At 43.9% G+C, this 21,463-nt stretch overlaps 1 protein-coding gene across 2 annotated transcripts in view; it reads right to left on the reverse strand.

Moving 5' to 3' along the window:
- Positions 1-402: 402 nt before the first annotated feature.
- Positions 403-21,463, reverse strand: part of sgcd (sarcoglycan, delta (dystrophin-associated glycoprotein)) — a 275,576-nt gene continuing 254,515 nt past the window's right edge. For both annotated transcript variants that reach the window (XM_070878108.1, XM_070878109.1), the window contains exons 7-8: positions 18,417-18,540; positions 403-6,584 (exon numbers count right to left, since the gene is read on the reverse strand). In XM_070878108.1, coding sequence (XP_070734209.1) covers positions 6,408-6,584; positions 18,417-18,540 — 301 coding nt within the window. In that variant the 3' untranslated portion in view covers positions 403-6,407. The remainder of the gene's footprint in view (positions 6,585-18,416; positions 18,541-21,463) is intronic.

A 21,463-nucleotide genomic window follows, 5' to 3' on the forward strand; every position in this document is an offset into this window, starting at 1 on the left:
AGGAGTGAGGCGATCTCCTTTATAGAATATAGCAAAATAAGAAAGTAGAAACAAGAAAAATCAATTCAGCCTAACTAGATCACCTATTTTTTAGGATCTATATGGATTATTTTAATCACTCTCCCTTCTTAGTATCAGCCCACTATCTCTGTATTTCCTATTGAGTCGGGAGTATTATGGATGCTTGCTCTGGCGCAACAATCAATTCGCAAATTGTGAAGAAATTGTTGTGTGTTAAGTTTAGCTTATTGTTTTCCTAATGCATATTTATATACCTGGGTTCACATTTCCTAGTTCCGCACGACAACCTCACAGAGAACAGATTAAGCTTACATAGCCTCTCACGATAGCTCACTGGCAAAGACTTGGGACCATCTAGCACTTTAATGGGATTTCAGCTGAGACGAGAGAAACAATTTATTTCAAGAGATTTGCAATAACAAGGTAATCACGCTACTTGCTTCCACCATGTTACAGCATAAGTACTCCTAACATTGCACCACAAATGCTGCTAGTCAAGAGCCAGAGCAGTAAACTGCAAATCCCAGGGCTTCGAAAGTGACCCTGAGGTGTTATAATGACCGAAGACCACAGCAGAAATAAATAAGACTGCTCAGCATGTCAGCCTCTCTGTCATTTACCATATGTTCAGGAACTACTCGGGGCATTTTTAATCGTCTGTTTCGGCACTCAGCCCGTTAACTCTCTGCTCCCTATAGGATGATAAGCCCATCTTTTTGTTTCAGTACGTTCATTAAGCTAGGCGGTAATCTATTCCATAAGTGACAAAGTTACATCTCAAGTTACTTTTTGCTCAAAGTTTCCTCAGGTCATTATTATGTCCTAGTTCTTCTGGTTTTGCACACAGAACCACTAAATCTTTTTTTAGAATGCACTACAGCATTTCTGTGCGCCCTATGTCATTTTTCTAACAAGTGGATGATCGTCCAGCTCATTGCCTAGGAGCCTGGAAACGTATATTTATGTCTCTTGTTTCTCTTAATCTTTTACTTTACTTGAGCACAGTAGAATAAAAATTCTCACTGGTGTAATATAACCTGTCTACAGGCATCACATAAATTAAAAGCAGTTTGATCTCCATTCCCCTGACATCACTCACTGGGGGCTATTGCTTGCTGATGTTAGTTAACATAAAATAATGAAAATTATTACACCCTTGGACCGAAACTGTAACCATGATTGTCTGAAGAGCTGCCATATGTGAGGAGATAGTAAATCGCACAAGACCCTCACAAGGGCAATATTTTCCACTTCTGGAGCAAAAGTTAAAAAAAATCACATTGTACAGATTTATATGAATTACTCTGTAACACATGAGGTTGGTTGGCAGGACAGCTACAGAATGGTAATAGTATGGATTTGCATCCCATAATTCTCCTGTGTTCAGTTCCTGATCGGAGGCAGAATAACAAAGGCGGTTGAGGGAGGGGGGAGTGGTGAGGGGGCAGGGGAGGGTGCAGAGCGGAACAGATGCCATGGCATTTTCCCACCGGGGGCAAGGGGAGATTTAATCTGGATTACTTTCATGTACCTCCAAATTACAGTCACATAGCATCTTCAAAAGGTTGTTGGCTGAATAATGGAGCAAAGCCTAAGAGACCTAAAAAGAAGTGATGAATGAATGAAAAATTGAAATTTATAAAAATAGACATATGTGTTATGCATTTCAATATAAAACAAAATATATATTTTTTTCTCATTTTAAGGCTGAGAATTGGGAGTAAAGTGCCTCAATGTGATAAAAAAATTGTTTTACCCTCATTATAAGTCTTACAGATCTGGGTCCACATGAATATTTTCAACTGCTTTGCATAGACAATTTACTTTATGTAATCTTGCAGGCTTTACTGACTGGATTTCTCTCACAAGCAGAAACCACAGATATACTGGGCAGTGAGATCCCACCGGGAAGGAAATCACAAGCAGCAAGCCAACAGCATTCAACTCCAAACCCAGCGACATCATTAAAGAAAAGCCCTCCACAGTGAGGAGGAGTTAATGAGTAACAGAATTTCTTGGCAGAGCTGCCTTCAGAAAATAGTTAGGGCCTAACAGAAGGTGCCAAAACTATTAGGAGTGTATCATCAAGTGTGGAGAGGCTTTGCACAACATGGTGTGAGATTGCTATTGGCCAATAGAGGTACAAAAAATCCTCTGGCCCTTATGTGTAGCAACATTGTAAATGTGTTGGTTTGAAATGTGTTTACAATTTTGATGTAAACACTAAACCGAGAAAATCTTCACAAGCAAATCTACAATCTTGCAACACATCAGTGGCCCGAGAAGAAATCTTACCACAGTGTTTACAGGAGCCTGTCTGAGGTTTAATGCTGTTCTGTATCTAAACACAATCAGACAATGCCATCTAACAAGTTCCTTAAAAACAGGAGGCAAAACTCTAGCAATGAAAGATGTATTTTTGCAGAATAATTTCTACCGTTACCCCAGGCTTTGCACTGATAAAACAGTGACCAAACAGAAAGCATGATTGACATATGCACATGCATCAGGTGTCATCAAAATTTTGGAGGAAAGAAAAGCTCCCAGATATCTCAAACGCAGAGGGAGTAAAGGCCCAATTACAATTTGTGGCATCCTCCATCCTCCTTATTTGTAAGAGTGGAAGGTACCTGTGGGTAGGTTGTGTATTGATAGGCAAGATTTATGTTCCTCGTGGAACTTGGAGGTGAATAGCATAGATGCATTAAAGGGGAAGCTGCATAACTATATGAGGGAGAAAGGAATGGAAGGATATGCTGATAGAGTTAGATGAAGTAGGGTGGGAGGCTAGTGTGGAGCATAAACACTGGCATGGACGAGGTGGGCCGAGTGGGTTGTTTCTAAGCCGTAAATTCTATGTAATTCTATGGTGCCATTTCACTAACATTTCCATTTGTTGTATTTACTGTGAATATCTACCAATAAACAGTAAACCGTAGTTTATTTGACTATATAGGTGGGCCTATTTACTCAGTGTTGCTAGTGATATAGGTTGCCTGCACCAAATGTAAGGTTTAGTTCAGCAAAAGGCTGAGGGATCTTGTGCAAATAATACATTTGAACTTAAAAAAGGCAACAGGACATTTTTGATAGTCAAAACAAAAATCAGCCTCAAAGTGCTGTCATCTTTTTAAAAAGAAAACACATCATTAATCTTTTCAAAATGAACAGGCTTTATTTTCTGCGACCAAAAGGTCCGTCTGTTACTGTGAAAATATCAAAGTGCGCACCAGACCGATAATCAGTCCACTAGAAAAGAAAAAAAGTTTTTAAAATGCTTGATTCCTTTCCAGTTTAAATTTTAAAGCTTATCTATGCAGCTAGTGTGATATTACGCAAGGTAAACTTAATTAAAAATAAATCCTTGCAGGGGTGGTACAAAGCAGAAGCACCTCCAGAACTCTGTGGACATAGCGCTGTGTAGATAGTGGCAGGGCCCAGGCTCCTCACACACTGATTACCCCGTCTCAGCTGTACTATTATGTTAGGTACACAAGTCACCTACTTCATCATAAGGGAGAGGAAAAAAATTCAAAATCAGAGGACAAGTTGTTCTGATCATCCCTAGGAGTTATTCTCATTCAGTGAATTATGACCAGTTATAGAATAGCAAGGGTATAGCCTGCCTGGGGAAGTGGGCCAAAAGGAGGTTATGATCCTGGAAGGGGAGGAGAGAGAGAGAAAATAATGCGTGTTATAAAAAAGAAATCCCGATAAGTGCAGGCTAAATTAAGGGAGGAAAATATTGAAAACTTTGCATTATTCAGGCAATATCCTTTACATAGTTAACAGCCTTCTCTTTTTGTGTGAATGGTATTGATGGGAATGATGGGAATTCCTGAACACTGACAGCAGCTTAAATTTGCCTTATGCAAAGCAGCTATCTGCCCATGACTTTGGATTAGGCATTCACATATGGGTCGTGAAGAAAACTCCAAACATTTTTAAATGATGCATGATTTTTTTTAGTTGGACAGGACTCCACTCATCTGGTCTCACCTCTCACCCTGCCCCTGAGAGTTTTCCACTGTATTTTGCTCATTTCTCCAAATCCAGCTGCTGTGGATTGCCCCAGCCTTAAACCTGCTGACAGGACACAAGTCCGACACTTCACCAGCCCCTCACGGAGTCACGAAAATAAGCACCATACGATAGATGGACTGTGTGGCTGAATTTCCATCAGTCTTTGGTCTGTGACTCTTTCTTACTCTGTAACTCAAAGCCATAAAATAGGTATATAATATATATATATAAAACCCAAAAATATTTTTCTATTGATCTACCACAACACACCAGTACATACACACTAGGAGTGCACTGATTACAGTTCCCTCACAATCAAAAGGCTGTAGACTGTAGTCCATTACATCAATAGCTGTAAAATCATTGTATTTTGTTAATCAGTTTCCAGCAGATTTTCAAATTAAAAAAAATATATATATTTTGCTGTTGATTTTAATCTGGCTAGTTATTTCTTAAAAATAAAATGCCAACATCGCTAAACAGGCTTTATCATTTTTACTGGCAGTTTCTGTGCAGACTCAATTCTTGGAATAACCTGTTGAAAAAGCTCCATTGCTGTAAGTGTTAATGGCTGTGACAAGTTTGCACCACAGCAGACACTGTATGTGTAGCAGCTTGAACAACTTCAATCAACTTTTTAAAAACTTGTCTTTGTTAACTGAGGTAAGAGTCAAAAATAAGTAGTGGCAGTGACTCAGTGATGCCTTTGATTTTAAATATTAATTTTAATATTATGTCCGTTTCTCTCAAATGTTCCTATTGTCAGTTTTTAAATATCCTGGAATGTAGCGGGAATTCATTCATTAATAATCCCATCTACATTATTAACTCATTTAACAGCCTTCAATAAAGAGTTTTATGTGGAAGACACTAACCAGGTACCTATGAATCGGACTCCAATGTGCTACCTCACAAAATGCCAGCCAGATTCATGACCTAGTGAGCCTCTGACCTCACGGAAAGGTGGCAAGGGAAGGCCAGCCACTTTACCACAGGGACATTCACCTGTGGAGGCTAGTGGCATGTACCTGAGCAAGCAACTGGCAATTGAAGAAGATTCACAGAAGCCTGGAACCGATCTCCAGATAATCTGGTTAGCTGGAGGTGATGAATGGCATTGAGACGAGAGAAGAGGGAGAAAAAGAAGAGAAGATACTCCTCGCATTAAATCTTCTACTCGTTTACAATTGATGGCTACACAACCAAAAAACGCAAAATGAATATTTTGGGCATGAATAATTAAAATGAGCCTATAACAATTTTTTGCACAAATACTGCAATATTGATCAAGTTACAACAAGAAAGATCTTGAATTTATGCAACTTCTTATCACGTCTCTCAAAGCACTTCACATACAATGAATTATTTTGAAGGGTTACAATGAATTACTTTGAAGTGTTGTCACTATCGTTACATGTCGAAACATGGAAGTTGTCTTGCGTACAGCACTGAAATGAATAACCAGTTAACGTAATTGTTTTATTTTGTTGGTAGTGTTGATTGAGGGATGCCCATGTTCTTCGAATAGTGCTGTGGGTTCTTTTACATCCACAAGAGCAGACAGAGGGAGCCTTTAATATCTCATCAAAAGAATGGCATCTCTGACAATGCAGCACTCCCACAGTACTGCATTGAAGTGTCGGCCTAGATTAATTCAACAAACTTTCCAAAAAAGAAACTGAATTAAAAAGTGAAGAATTTATTTATAGATCAACATTTATCGCTGTTCTGTTTTTATTTAAAACCTAATAATTGGGGTACATTGGTAATGTACCACAAAAAATCCCTCAAAATGGGATTATTGCGTTACTGACACCCACCAGCACACCACCTTGTGGCTCTACCTTAAAAGGTAGAAAATAAATGAGCTGTACCTTGCCCTGCCATCTGCTAAGTCGTCTCCTTTCCTTCCTAATATACTCAATTGAAACTTCTACAGTCCATAACCTGATGATTATTGGGTTCAACTTCAGTACTGGGTTTTGATCAGCTTACACATTTTGTAATCTTTGCACTCCCAATTACACACATGAAACTTAAAAATAATGTGCTTTCCTTGCTGAGTGCATTCAGTTAAGGCAAAGGCATACTTTTGTTTTTCTCCCTCTTTGAACAGAGATGTTATAGGAACAAGTCTCAGTATAAACGATTTTTGTTTCATTTTTATCCCCTATACTGAAACAGCATTTTGAACAGGGTTTGAAGACAGTCAGCACAAAGTGTCTATTTAAGAAGCCTTTTCCACGGTGTCCAGCAGGCTGACACCACACAGCTATGGCCACTCAGAACCATCCAAATTCGATAGGCCTGAACGCTGCTGGCAGGGCCTGTGGATTTTGTCCCTGTGTAGTTTTTTCTTTCCTTTATAGACAGACACTGCTATTTATCTGACACGTGGAGCCCACCCCTGCTCGTGAAAGAAACAATTTTCCGTTCGGGCAGACGCACACCTCAAAGACATTTTGTCGAGCAGACGATGAGGAAGTGTATGAACCCATGGGTAGTCTGGGTAATATTATTTTTCTGGCTTCCAAACTGATCTGAAAAATAAAAAAAAACAGAGAATGAGATTTGTACAAAAAATGGTAATGTTCTCACCATCGAACAGTCCCCGAGAGAATCTCAATCTCAGAACATCTTCTAAAAGTCAAGAGGGCCGAAATTGCCCCTCTCCAGAAGGCATGTTACCACCCAAATTGGTGGCCACGCTGCGGAGTGGAGTGGCCGCCGACTTTTTGTGGAATGGCCGCTCATTGCCCTTCTGAGTTTTCCCAGCGACGCCCCGATCCTCTACTGCTACACTGCCGACCCATCTCAAGTGCATCATCACCATGCACACCGCCGAATTACCCCCCCTCCCCGACGGCGACATTCTCTTTGGAAAATCTTCGGCCCGCCAGGCGGTACCAAAATCTGCTTTTTCCCGGTGGTCCAGTGAGACCTTCTGCAACAGCGGAAAGGGGAGGATACACTGCCGCTGCTGCCATGTTTTTTTTGTTGGCCGACTATCAGGTCGGCCTAACAATTATATCCCGGGTTCGGCCGAGCCGCCAACAGGCAGCCTGGCACCCCTCTTGGGTGCCAAGCCGCTGGCCTGGCCAAAACCCTTGCTGGTGGCCCAGTGGATCAAAATTTTAAAATCGCAAAGGCTCTCCCCTTTAAGTGAAGGGGAGAACCGTGGTAAAGCCACGCCCTGGTGACGTCATCGCGGTGGTCACTCCACACCCACCCCCAACTTCCACCCCTCAAGTGTATTCACCACCCCAACTTCTGCCCCTCAAGTGTACTCACCACCCCAACTTCTGCCCCTCAAGTGTACTCACCACCCCAACTTCCACCCCTCAAGTGTACTCACCACCCCAACTTCTGCCCCTCAAGTGTACTCACCACCCCAACTTCCACCCCTCAAGTGTATTCACCACCCCAACTTCTGCCCCTCAAGTGTATTCACCACCCCAACTTCTGCCCCTCAAGTGTATTCACCACCCCAACTTCTGCCCCTCAAGTGTATTCACCACCCCCAACTTCTGCCCCTCAAGTGTATTCACCACCCCAACTTCCACCCCTCAAGTGTATTCACCACCCCCAACTTCTGCCCCTCAAGTGTATTCACCACCCCAACTTCCACCCCTTAAGTGTATTCACCACCCCAACTTCTACCCCTCAAGTGTACTCACCACCCCAACTTCCACCCCTCAAGTGTATTCACCACCCCAACTTCTGCCCCTCAAGTGTACTCACCACCCCAACTTCTGCCCCTCAAGTGTATTCACCATCCCCAACTTCTGCCCCTCAAGTGTATTCACCACCCCAACTTCTGCCCCTCAAGTGTATTCACCACCCCAACTTCTGCCCCTCAAGTGTACTCACCACCCCAACTTCTGCCCCTCAAGTGTATTCACCATCCCCAACTTCTGCCCCTCAAGTGTATTCACCAGCCCAACTTCTGCCCCTCAAGTGTATTCACCACCCCAACTTCCGCCCCTCAAGTGTACTCACCACCCCAACTTCTGCCCCTCAAGTGTATTCACCACCCCAACTTCTGCCCCTCAAGTGTATTCACCGCCCCAACTTCTGCCCCTCAAGTGTACTCACCGCCCCCATTAAGAGCGATTTCCAGATCCGAATTAAAAAAAAACAACAAAGAGCGGAATTTCGCTCAAGAGTCAACCTCAAATAATTATTGAAATGGGTTGCGTGCGGCCCATTTTGGGCGGGGGGCAATTTGTACCCCAAGCATTTACAGAGAACTATGATCAACGTCAATGTCATTTTGTTTTCCTCATCCATTCTGTGCAAACAGGTAATGACATTTGGCTTGGGTTACTGCACTCCATAAAACGGGAGTGTAAAATTAACATAGAGTTAATGCAGAATTATCCCTGGGTTAATGGACTCAATTTTCCCCAGTGATTTGTGCCGTTTTTTTGAAGCAGGCCACTTCTTTTGGCCTAAGTTAAAAACACAGTTTCCCCGATCAATTTGCATCAGTGCAACTCAGTTAGTTACGATTTTTTTAGGTACATTTATTTTTCAGCCAAAGGGGGCGTAACCTGCCACCCGTGCCAATTCTGGCCATTTAGCGAAGTTTGGCCAGCTGAGAGTTACTCCAGTTCTTCTTAGGGCAATGTATATGGCCTCTACAGAAAAACCTTCTGGAGAGTTAAGGAAATTGGCGCTTGTAAGTGCAGCAAATGCCCGGACAGCAGCAGCAGGAGCGGTAAGAGAGAGGGGAAGAGAGGGGGAGAAAGGGCGGGGGCAGGGGGGGAAGCCTTTTGGGTAGAGTTAGGTGCACGGACCAGGAGGGAGGAGGCCATTTGGCCTGGGATAGGGGCGGGGGAGTGGACTGGGAGGCCATTCGGTTAGTGGTGAGGGAAGCAGACCGGCAAGACACTCGGGGCTAGGGGCGGGCGGGGGAGCGGACCAGGAGGCCCTTCGGCCAGGTCTAGGGGCAGGGGAGCTGGACCGGCAGGTCACTCGGCCAGGGTTAGGGGCATGGATCGGCACGGCATCGGGAGGGAGGTAAGTTGCTGTAATGTATTTTAATGTGTTTTTAAGTTGCTGCAATGTATTTTAATGTGTTTTTAAGTTGCTGCAATGTATTTTAATGTGTTTTTAATTTGCTGCAATGTATTTAAATGTGTTTTTAATTTGCTGCAATGTATTTTAATGTGTTGCGAGCTGGCTGTATGTTTCACTTTGCACTCGCAGCCCACATTGTGTCCCTGGTTACCGTGGCAACCTGACCTTTTTGGCGTAGATCAAGGCTGCATTCCCAAAACTAAAGGACAGGTTAGGCTGCGCTAAAAAGAAGAAATCAAACGGAGAAACTTAGACATTTTTTTTGGCGTACTTGGACCCCACAAAAACGGGCGTAACTCTTCAAGTATGCAAAAAAAAAGCTTTGGGGAAAATTGAGTCCCATGAGTGTAGTTTAAAAGTTATTTTAGGGGATAATAAGAAGAAAGAAGAAAGAAAAACTTGGATTTATATAGCGCCTTTCACGACATCAGCATATCCCAAAGCACTTTACAGCCAAATAAGAAGACAAAGAACTTGTGTATTTATAACCTTCTATCCCCAGGATGTCCCAAAAGCATTTTATAAAAAATTAATTACTTTTGAAGTGCAGTCCCTGTTGTTAATGTAGAGAAACACAGCAGCCAAGTGATACACAGCGTGGTCCCAGAAACAAAAGGAATGAATGACCAATAAATCTCATTTTTGATGATACTAGTTAAGCCAAAAAGATTTGTCAGAATAGTAGGAAAAGTCTCCTGCTCCTCTTCAAATCATGGAATCTTTCACATCAATCTGAACAGGCAGATGCAACCTTGATTTAATGTCTCACCTGAAAGACACCACCTCTGGCAATACAGCACTCCTTCAGTACTGCACTAAACTATTAGCCAAGATTATGTGCTCACGCGGGGTTTAAACCCACAACCTTCTGATTCAGAGATTCAATAAGATAATACCAGGAATGAAAGGCTCTAACTATGAAGAGAGACAAGAGATAAAGGGGTGCTGTTCATAAGAGCAAAAAACATTAAGAGAACATCTGACAGAGATGTTCAAAATTATAATATGGTAAATAGGAAGATACTATTTCCACAGGTCAGAAACTAGAGGGGATAAATTTAGGATCATTACCAAAATAATTAAAGGGAAAGGTTCGGATATTGGGCTGAAAATTTGTTCGCTTTGCGCCACCCGTGAGCGCCCTAGAGGGACGCTAACGAGCCACTAGGCTCTTACTGACCGACGCCTCCCGCAACCTTCAGTGGAGGTTTACCAGCGGCGCTAAGAGTGAGCGCTGTGCACTCTAGTGCCACCCACTTAGTGACATCAGTGAGTGTGCAATGCCTCCATAGCGCCGTGTCAGGAACATGACTGCTTTCGCCTGCCGTAGCGCCTGCCACTAATTCTGACAGGGAAAGCAGGCATCCCGAAGAAGCTGCCAGGGTGATATTTCCACAGGTGAGCGATTAAAATGGAATTTATTTGTACTAATCCATCTCTCTTACATGTTCAACACTGTTGCTAATCTCCGTTGCATTTTCTTTCAGTTTTTGGGTGGTCCAGCTGACCTCGACTTTAGGCGCTAGGATGACAGTTTCCTAACACCAGAACTTCAGCATCGCTCCCGCGATAGCGCCCCAAGAATCAGGGTTGGCGCCCTAGGAGGGGTACGGAACGCTTCAGTTAGCGCTCCACTCCCCTCTTGGGGCTCTAAAAATCAATATCCCGGTTGGCGATGTAAACATCACCTGGCGCTAAAGTTAGCAACTAGGTGGTGTCACCGCCTCAAACCGGGCTAGACTGAATTCTTAGCCCATTTTGTTTTACGTAACTTTATGTCACCAGAGGCCATGAATTTCTAGCCCCATTGCTTTGATTGTGTTTTTTTAAATTTATTCATTCACGGGATGTGGGCGTCGCTGATAAGGCCGGCATTTACTTCCCATCCCTAATTGGCCTCAAGAAAGTGGTGGTGAGCCGCCTTCTTGAACCGCTGTGTCCGTGTGGTGAAGGTACTCCCACAGTGCTGACTTTGTCGTGGTGGTTTGGTACAACTGAGTGGTTTGCTCGGCCATTTCAGAGGGCAGTTAAGAGTCAACCATATTGCTGTGGGTCTGGAGTCACATATCGGCCAGACCGGGTAAGGACGGCAGATTTCCTTCCCTGAAGGACATTAGTGAATCAGTTGGGTTTTACAGTGATACACACAAAATAGATCACATCTCTAAATGTAACTAACTAAGACCTGACAAGTAACATCACAAGTCTGTGTGTTGGCAAGGAGCATTGTCTGTTGGCAGTGCAGGTTGAAATGTGACCACCTACTGCCCATGGTTTATAGCAGCGTTAGAGGACAGGGGATAACTGGATTCAAACAGGGGAGTGGGCAGATGGCAGCAGCAGGAGAGAGAGAAAGGGAGAGGAAGAAAGGGAGTGAGGAGAGGGGAGATGGATGATGGGGTGGGGCAGGTGGTCAGGGAGAAGGCGAGGGGAGGCGAGGAGAAGGAGAGAGAGATGGGCAACAGAGAGGAGTGGGGATGGGAGGAAGAAGAAAAGAGATGGGAGAAGTGGATAGGGAATGGAAGGATATGGGAGAGGTCAAGAGGGGATGGCAAAAAGATAACGGGGCAATGGGGTCATTGTGGGTAAAGTGTGAATAGCCATAAGCTATAATACTGCTCAGTGCTCCATGGGAGGAAAGAGCTTGCAAAGGCCTAAGTTATGTCTGTGCAGTTATGGGAGAGGTGCAGGGACAGAGCTGAGGATCAGTGAGAGGTGCTGCGTTAAAATGAGAGCACAGAGACACAGATTAACCATGAAATTAAAAAAAGAACTAGAAAGAACCAGACACAGAATAACCTATGAGAGAATTCCATAGAAAGAGAAAAGAGAAAAGAGAACAGAGTCTTTGAAAGTGAATGAGGTGAACGGTGAACTGTAAGACCTGGAGTCTTTGCCTATTTTCCCAATTCTCTGTTGTTTAGTCCCTTCCATTTTTTGTTCCAGCTGTTAGCAGGTTCTAACTGATTACTCAATCTTGAACTGCTTGTTCTACTATTGTGACCTTTTGCCTTTGTATCCATTTGACATCATTCACTACATCTTGTCAAACAGTGGTTTCCACCTCAGCTCGAAATTTAAATGACTTGGCATGCTATCCCATGCAGGCGGATAGACAGTCAGCATTTCTCTGTTTGAAGGCGGTGGCTGAAAATGATCTGGTCTTCAACATGATAATGTCAGTGCTCTTCTCCCTGCTCTCTCCCCATAATGCATTCTTCACCTGATCAAGCCTCCATTTTCCAAGCTAATCAATTATTGCTCCAGCTCAGAAAATCATAAAAACAAACAAGCTCATTCATTGTCTGTAGTTATACCTCTATGTGCATGGATGGCTGCACTCATTGGGGTAGATCTTGGCTTTGTGCAATAGTGTAAAATGGGTGCCAGTGAGTTGATGGTCCATGTTATATCTCTCCCCATTTTTATTTCCATTGAAGTCACCCGTTTTACATTACCGTGCAAAGTCAAGATCTACCCCATTGAGTCTTGGGTTTGATTTTCAGCCACTTTTGTGGGGAAAAAAAGAATTATGAGGTGAATTCCTGCCATTTTACCATTTTACTGCTTCTGTACTTCTGCAAATCAATATCCAATGTAATTATCTCACTCAAGTAAACAAAAGAGTTGCACATCTGACAATAGGGCCTGAAACCACAGAAAAAAATCATGGTAAATAGACCCCTGGAGATTTGAATTTACTGAACAGACAAGAATGAGACTGGCTGAGTGCCAGAAGGTTGGCGTTCATTTCGAACAAAGTCAGACAATTTAAATCTGAAGAGGACATGGAAGTTAAAAAGTGATAGAAATTCCACTGGAACCACACCCTCAGAAGTTTTTATAATTACAGTTTCTGATTTATACACAACCTTTATTTACTGTGAGAGTGAGAATATTTATTATTACTGAAAGTATTGGTGCATTATAACAAATGTGTGCACAGGTACTGCACAAATAATTGATGCTGAGAACACTATCCATTGATTCACTGAAAGCACTGTGCATTTTTTACCTATGAGGGTATTGTGCATTTATTAACTGAGAATACTGAACATTTTACTAACTGTGATTACTGTTCATTTATTAATTGAGAGTACGATGCATTTATTATGAACAATGAGAGCACTGTGCATTCACTGAATGTGAGAATACTGTAGATTTATTAATGCTGATAGTACTGTGGATTTATTAACTGTGAGAGTATTGTAGATTTATTAACTGAGAGTACGGCACATCTTATAAATGCAGAAAGTGAATTGTGCATTGATTGTGAATGTGTATATTTATGAACATAGAGTGTACACATTTATAAACTGTGACAGTACTATGCATTTTATTAACTGCAAGAGGACTGTACATTTTACAAATGCAGTCGTTAATTAGGGTAGATAAGGATAATGAAGTAGACATAAGGGCCATTATTTTGCTGACCTTGGTGGATCCGTGGCGAGCGACGTTGGTGGCGGGTCCTGACCTACTGTTGGCGCTAGCCCGTTCTGTTAAATGAATTTACTTTCACAGGACTTGATAAGACCACATAGTTTTCCCTGGCCAATTAGAGGAAGCGGGTCTGGTAACGTCATTTGATCATCCCTTCCTTAAAGGGACCATGGCCATCTTTAATTTGACAATTGTGCTGTCCGTGTTCTACAGCATTGAGGTGCTGTAAATACTGACAAGCACTGCACAAAGGTGCAGGGCTGCACCCAGGCTCTCCCATCTCTCCTTCCATATGCATATGGAGGGAGTCACAGCCACAGGGACTCTTCCCTTTCCAAGGGCAGAAGAGACTTCCCCAGGACACCAACACAGCCTGGTTGCACATTGCAGAGGACGGCACAAGCAGGGTTGTGGTCAGGAGGACCTGGATGCAGTCCCACAAACGTTTCAATGATCTCAGTAGATTGTGAAATGTTAGTACAAAGAAACAATCAACCTCATCCTGCTGTGCCACTCATCACATCCCCATCACTCTGCCTTCCCCACCCTATTCCTGCACATCCTTATTCACATAAAGTTACCTTGCACCTCCACCCATCCCTCTCTCTATCAATATTATCACATCCCCATCTTGCTGGACATCCCTCACACTCACCCTCATCCTAGTGCAATCATACCAACTAACAACACAAAAGGATAGGCACTTGGGTGTTTTATGCAATGTCCATGTAAAGTTTCTGTTACTGTGGTGTCAAACATTAAGACCTTTATTTTCAACTCTTTGCATTCTTGGACAGATGTGGCTTTGGAAGTGGCTTAGTGAGTTGTAGTGAATGGTGAGACATAATGGTACCCCTCACCCCCCCCCCCCCCTCCAATGGTAATGAGTGTGAAAGGAATGGTTTGGGCATTGTAGGGATGCTTTATGGTGGTGTCAACCTGGCGCATCATGTGGCAGCCAGGAGCCAGGGTGTACAGCGTCTCGTGAAGTAAATCTGGCTATGGTGAGGCCATCCCATGCCTCCTGGGCAGCAATGTGGTCGGGTGCTGATGCCCTCTGCCCTGTGCAATATCAGGTGATTGCACAGAAGGTTGGTAGTGTTGTTGGTACTGCTGGTGTGCCGGGTGCTGCTGGTGTTGAGGATGATTGCGGTGAGATTCTGAGGACCAATGTGAGAGAGTATAAAGGGCACCCATGCTGATGGAATAGATGGCAGGCGAAGTTGAAATGACAGAAGTTGAGATGACAGAAGCGATCTGTCAATAGTGAGAGAGGTAAGGACGCCAGACTGGATAGAGACTTGTGTAAAGACTTGCAGCATTGTGAATCTGTTGTAGAAATGCAGTGAGGAAGAGTTTGTGGCTGAAGGAAGGTATCGCTGTAAGGTGGGAGTTTTTACTGTACATTTGAAGCTGTCAATTCAACAGCTGATGCAATGCCACTGAATTCCCACCTCAGCTTGATAGATGTGATCCACGTCCAGCATGGATGAGTTATAAAATGCAGGTGAGCTGAAATTCATTCTTAAGTGGCTCGGAACAAGCCACGAAATACCTGAATTGGGTCCTCCGTTGTGAACCTGCCGCTGCGTGTCGGATCTGCTGAGTGCTGATGGACCGGACATTGGGGAAAGGGGCATGGCGGCGGGTTCACAGCGGGGTCCCGACCCACCGGGGAAAAAGAATACTTCCGCACCTGGCCCATCACCGATCGTGCCTGCTGAGCCCCTGCCAAAATCCAGCTCAATATATTTGGATTTCCAAAAAGCCTTCGATAAGTTACTGCATAGTAGACTCATGACTAAGATTAGAACATGTGGAGTCAGGGGACAAATGGCAGAAGGTATAGCAAGCTGGCTACAAAACAGAAAACAGGTAGTAGGGGTTAAAGGTAGCTACTCAGATTGGGACGTGGTGTTTCCCAGGGATTGGTCCTGGCACCACTGTTGTTCACGATTTACATAGACCATTTGGACTTTGGAAGCGGAAGCACAATTTCCAAATTTGCGAATGACACCAAATTGGGTGATTAATACACAGGAAGACTGCGATAAAATACAGGAAGACATTAATAAACGTGTACAATGGCATGTCGTTGACAAATGAACTTTAATATAGTTAAGTGTGAGGTGGTACATTTTTGTAGGAAGTAAAAGGAGGCCACGTACTCCTTGGAAAATGAGTGTTTAAATGGGTTGGAGAGCAGAGGAATCAGGGGGTACTGAATGGAAAGTAGCAACACAGGTTAATAAAGCCATAAAAAAGGCAAACAAAACACTGTGGTTCATTTCCAGAGGGAGAGAATTGAAAAGCAGAGAAGTTATGTTAATATTATACAAAACCTTGGGTAGACCACGGAGCACCGTGAAAAGTTCTGTTCTCCATATTATATAAAGGACACAAAGACACTGGTGAAGGTATAAAGAAGATTTACTAGAATGATACCAGAACTGAAAGGTTATACCTATCAGGCGAGATTGACCCAGCTGGGGCTTTTTTCTCTGGAAAAGGGAAGAGTGAAGGTGAACAGCTGTGTTGTGAGGTCAGATGAATCTGATCCAAGAATCGCAGAGAAAACAATCATTGCACGTCTACTGCAAAAACTGAAAACTTAAGTTGAAATAATTCTAACTGTTTAAAAATCATATTTGAAAGTTTAACTGAATAAGACAAAATAACATAATTTTTTAAAATTGAGGTTCTAACTGAAATTTTACGTTGAAGACCTAGGCCCTTGAGAATCAATTTATGATCAGCCCAGTCAGAGGTGTCAGTTGCCGAGGCCTAATTTAAAAAATATTGTCTCTGTGCTATCAATGCCACAAAACATCAACTGGTCTTTCAGAGCTTTCTGATGTCACCTCGCCTCCCCACTCATAAAATCTGCTAACCTGTTAATTCTCCTTGGAACCTTCCGTGGTGCAAAACAAACAGACATTAAGCGGTCACCGAGCTTCCTGGTCGGACCGAAGTGGCTTTGGTTTTGTACAATTGCTTCAATACTGCTCAGCAATCACCATTTTACTTCACAGTCCGAGTTCCTTAGAAAGATCTCTGTCTAAATTAATTCATCTTGCTCAGCATGTGGGCTCTCCAAATATGAACACAATCTAATGACTGTCTCCCACTCATTGAAGCAAAGGCTGATCTCTCACCTCCACGAATTTCAACCGCAGTCTTCCTAGCTGTTCAAAGAACTCAGCCTGGCTGCATGTTTCTGATAGTGTGACATAAACTGCAACAACTGTAGCAGCCTGAGCTCCCAATAATATCAGAGCGCATCTGGTCAAACAAAATTAACAATGGCTACCTATGGCGAAATGAGGAAAGCTGGACCCTGCTGAGATGGTACATTACTGTAGGTAAATTGGTCTACAAATTTGTTGACACTGCACCCGATTTTCAGGCATTCAACATTGTGGGTAGCGTATCGTGCACATTCTGTGCCGCCCGCCATATTGGAAAAGGCTGAGATATAGGCGGCCAGGTCCCTCGGCTGAAACATATGAACATATGCAAATAGGGAGCCTATCCTTGTCCCAAAATTAGGCTAACCTGGGCCTGCTGCATTCAGGATAACCAGGCCTACATACAGCCTAACTGGTGGTCTCTAAAGGGACAGTTGGAGGCAGCCTCAATTTTTATTTACCTGAATGTGAAGCCGAGAGGAGCAGGCACGTTCCACCCGGCTTTACAGCAGTCCCGAAGACCATTGCTGTCCCATGCTCGGCCTCCTCCCAATCGATCCCACATCTCCCTCCCTCTCCTGATCACCTCTCTCCCTCTCTCCATTGCCTCTACCCCACCCAAGCGCCTCCCCACATCCCAGGATCTACCTGAAGGCAGCGGCCGGCAATGCAGCAGTATGCAATTTAAATCCGCTTCGCTGGCAAGCTGCCTTGGGGATGCGCAAAAGGCATCTGCAGGTCGTCAGTCTAATTTAAATAAGGGCAGAGGCCAAATATCGGGTGTGCCTCGGGCCTACTCGTTCCGGCGCAGGGATCGTTCTCTGTGTGCAGTGCATGCCGGCAAGCCAGCGCTATCTAATTTCACCCCATTGTATGTCACAGTTGATGTTATCAAGCGCTCTTTTCAAATGAGATGCATTCACTACAAGCCTGAAGATGCAGAAGTGATACTCTTCACTGTTGCTGTTAAGGCAAGTCATACCACCTTCTCGATAGCATCATTATTTCATAATGTTTTATTTAAGGCATCTTTTTGTACTGCGAGTTGGCTTTCACTGAAGACTAAATTGAAGCTGTCAGATCATTATTTTTATGGACCTGGTGCAACTGCTAGTTTAAGATATGGGAGAAAACTCAATTAATGTTTTCCATTTCTCTCACTCTCAATCACATTGAAACATAGAAACATAGAAATTAGGTGCTGGAGTAGGCCATTCGGCCACTCGAGCCTGCACCGCCATTCAATAAGATCATGGCTGATCATTCAACCTCAGTACCCCTTTCCTGCTTTGTCTCCATACCCCTTGATCCCTTTGGCTGTAAGGGCCATATCTAACTCCCTTTTGAATATATCTAACAAACTGGCCTCAACAACTTTCTGCGGTAGAGAATTCCACAGAATCACCCCGGACCTTAGGATAACATACAGCCTGAAAACTGGAACAAAATGGTCAAGATTCTCACACATATGTCATGGTATTTTCTGCTTAATTATGTTGTGGCCATTTTCGAAATTTCCTGCCCACGAAAGTACCATATAGATAGGGAAAATCTTTCCATTGTGTATTTGTGTTGGAATTTGTTTAGACCATGTGAATATTCCACCAATAAATATTTCAGATTAAAGTATGAATGCCAAAGATATCTTTATTCACTCACCTCACCATCTTCGGATTCCAATCTCAATTCCGTTCGACAAGTAGCCTCCATGTTACCCGCCTCTGCTAGGATCTCAACTCCTTTTGGTGCCTCCATTATCAGTGAGCGTGTGGGTGATTCCAGTCTAGGGCCACAAAATGACAGCATTAGTTACATTATTTATCACTTGTCCTTCAGCAGAGAGTTACTGAATGAACACATCGTCGAGAACTCTCACTCGCCTATCTCTTGCAATAACGTAAATTCCTCTGTGGCACTTTCTTCAAGGTTGAGTGAGTGATACCAATCCCATTGGCAGATGATGGATGTGTTTAATCAAACAGGCTGAGGAATGATCTTTTGAAATTAATATCCAACGTAGATAAGATTTTTTCTTTTTTTTAAAACTTTGTTTGGTGACATGTTGATTAAAGAGGCACCGTTATCCTACCTTAGATGTTTATTAGGTGTTTGTAAACCAATGGGTAATGTGATGCAATGACATCATCATTTGAGTGAATGGGGGAAATTTTGAAGCATCCTGCCCAGCGGAAACAGGGCCTGAAAAAGGCAAGGTCTGATTTACCATCTTATTCCTGCTGACAATATGGACGACACTATAGTCCCAAGGGCCAGGCGACAGATCCATTCGATATGCAAATCGGGGTCCTGTGGTGTACATAGGACTCCGGCGGCCATTTTAGGACTCAACTGTGTGGAGTGGGCATCGTGACACGCTGCTCATAGTTCCAGTTGGTGGTCCAGCCGAAGAGGAGTCCACAAAATGAGTGTTTATTTTTGTGGGCCAGGAGGAGCAGGAGACAGGTGTGCTCCTCTGGGCTGATCGTGGCGGAATTCTGAGGACCGAGTTTCAACGACACCCGTGCTGATGGAATAGATGGCAGGTGAAGTAGAGATGACAGAAGCGATCTGTCAATGGTGGAAGAGGTCGTGAGGTCAGACTGGATAGAGACTTGTGTAAAGACTTGCAGCATTCTTACTCTGTGGTGGAAATGCCGTTTAGGGAAGCTATCGGTTGAGGGAACATTTCTTAATCAGCTGGGAGCTTTGACTTGACATTTGAAGCTGTCAATTCATCAGCTGAATCAGCAAGTGATCTCCCACCTCAGCTTCACAGATGAGGTCTAGGCATAATGGGAAATCTGTAGGCGACCTGTCAAATTCAGAAAGCTGGGAAAAAAAACCATTGTTAAGTGGCTGTAAAGAAGCCACTAATGATTTTAATTGCCTCCCCTGTCGCTGCGTATCGGGTCTGCTCAGCGCTGACAGACCCGACATTTGGTAAAGGCGTGAGCTGACGGGTTCATAGCGGGGTCCCAACCCGCTGGGGGAAAAAAAGCACTTTTCCACTCGACGTGCCACCGATCGTGCCCGCTGAACCCCTGCAAAATCCAGCCCTCAGAATAAATGATTTAAGGTGTAACTAGTAGAGTGGACAAGGGACAACCAGTGGATGTGGTGTATTTAGACTTTCAAAACGCTTTTGACAAGGTCCCACACAAGAGATTAGTGTGCAAAATTAAAGCACATGGTATTGGGGTTAATGTATTGAAGTGGATAGAGAACTGGTTGGCAGACAGAAAGCAAAGAGTAGGAATAAACGGGTCCTTTTCAGAATGGCAAGCAGTAACTAGTGGGGTACTGCAAGGTTCAGTGCTGGGACCCCAGCAATTTACAATATACATCAATAATTTGATCGAAGGAATTGAATATATCTCCAAGTTTGTAGATGACACTAAGCTGGGTGGCAGTGTGAGCTGTGAGGAGGATGCTAAGAGGCTGCAGGGTGACTTGGGATAGGTTAGGTGAGTGGGCAAATACATGGCAGATGCAGTATAATGTGGATAAATGTGAAGTTATCCATTTTGGTGGCAAAAACAGGAAGGCAGAATATTATCTGAATGGTGGCAGATTAGGAAAAGGAGAGGTGCAACGAGACCTGGGTGTCATGGTACATCAGTCATTGAAAGTTGGCATGCAGGTACAGCAGGCGGTGAAGGCGGCAAATGGTATGTTGGTCTTCATAGCGAGAGGATTTGAGTATAGGAGCAGGGAGGTCTTACTGCAGTTGTACAGGGCCTTGGTGAGGCCACACCTTGAATATGGTGTGCAGTTTTGGTCTCCTAATCTGAGGAAGGACGTTCTTGCTATTCAGGGAGTGCAGCGAAGATTCATCAGACTGAATCCCAGGTCGGCAGGACTGACTTATGAAGAAAGACTGGATCGACTAGGCTTATATTCACTGGAATTTAGAAGAATGAGAGGGGATCTCATAGAAACATATAAAATTCTGACGGAATTGGACAGGTTAGATGCAGGAAGAATGTTCCCGATGTTGGGGAAGTCCAGAACCAGGGGTCACAGTCTAAGGATAAGGGGTAAGCCACTTAGGACCGAGATGAGGAGAAACTTCTTCACTCAGAAAATTCTCCACCACAGAAAGTTGTTGAAGCCAGTTCGTTAGATATATTCAAAAGGGAGTTAGATGTGGCCCCTAAATCTAAAGCGATCAAGGGGTATGGAGAGAAAGCAGGAATGGGGTACTGAAGTTGCATGATCAGCCATCGTCATAGGCAGTCCCTCGAGTCGAGGATGACTTGCTTCCACATCAAGAAGTTCACAGATGTTTCAATGAAGGACCTAAAATTCCAAGTTCCGAACTAAATCTTGAAGGGTGGAAGATGTCTGTGCATGGATTTTTTTAACGTGGGGTGGCTGTTGCACACAAGCCACCACACGGGCTTGACAGAGCAGGTCTTCGTTCAGTGGCAAGGATTAACCAAGACAACTGGAAACTAGTTCTGCTGCACAGACCTAGTGTGCACCCATATTGCAGTGTGGGCTGGCTCGTGCTGCCTCTGGGCCCTTGCCTTTCCTGGGCCCCGAACTCGCGCCTCTCCTGGGCCCCGATCACGTCACTCTACAATCTCTCGCCGTTCCTTCGCCCCGACCTCGCCGCTCCTGCTGTACCTAGGCGCACTCCAATCACCGACCTGGATCTTGGTGACATCCCTTTTCACTGCCGTTGCTTTCCTGCTCCAGCACGT

This window comes from Pristiophorus japonicus, chromosome 4 (assembly GCF_044704955.1).
Source record: "Pristiophorus japonicus isolate sPriJap1 chromosome 4, sPriJap1.hap1, whole genome shotgun sequence".
NCBI classification, from domain to species: Eukaryota; Metazoa; Chordata; class Chondrichthyes; family Pristiophoridae; genus Pristiophorus; species Pristiophorus japonicus.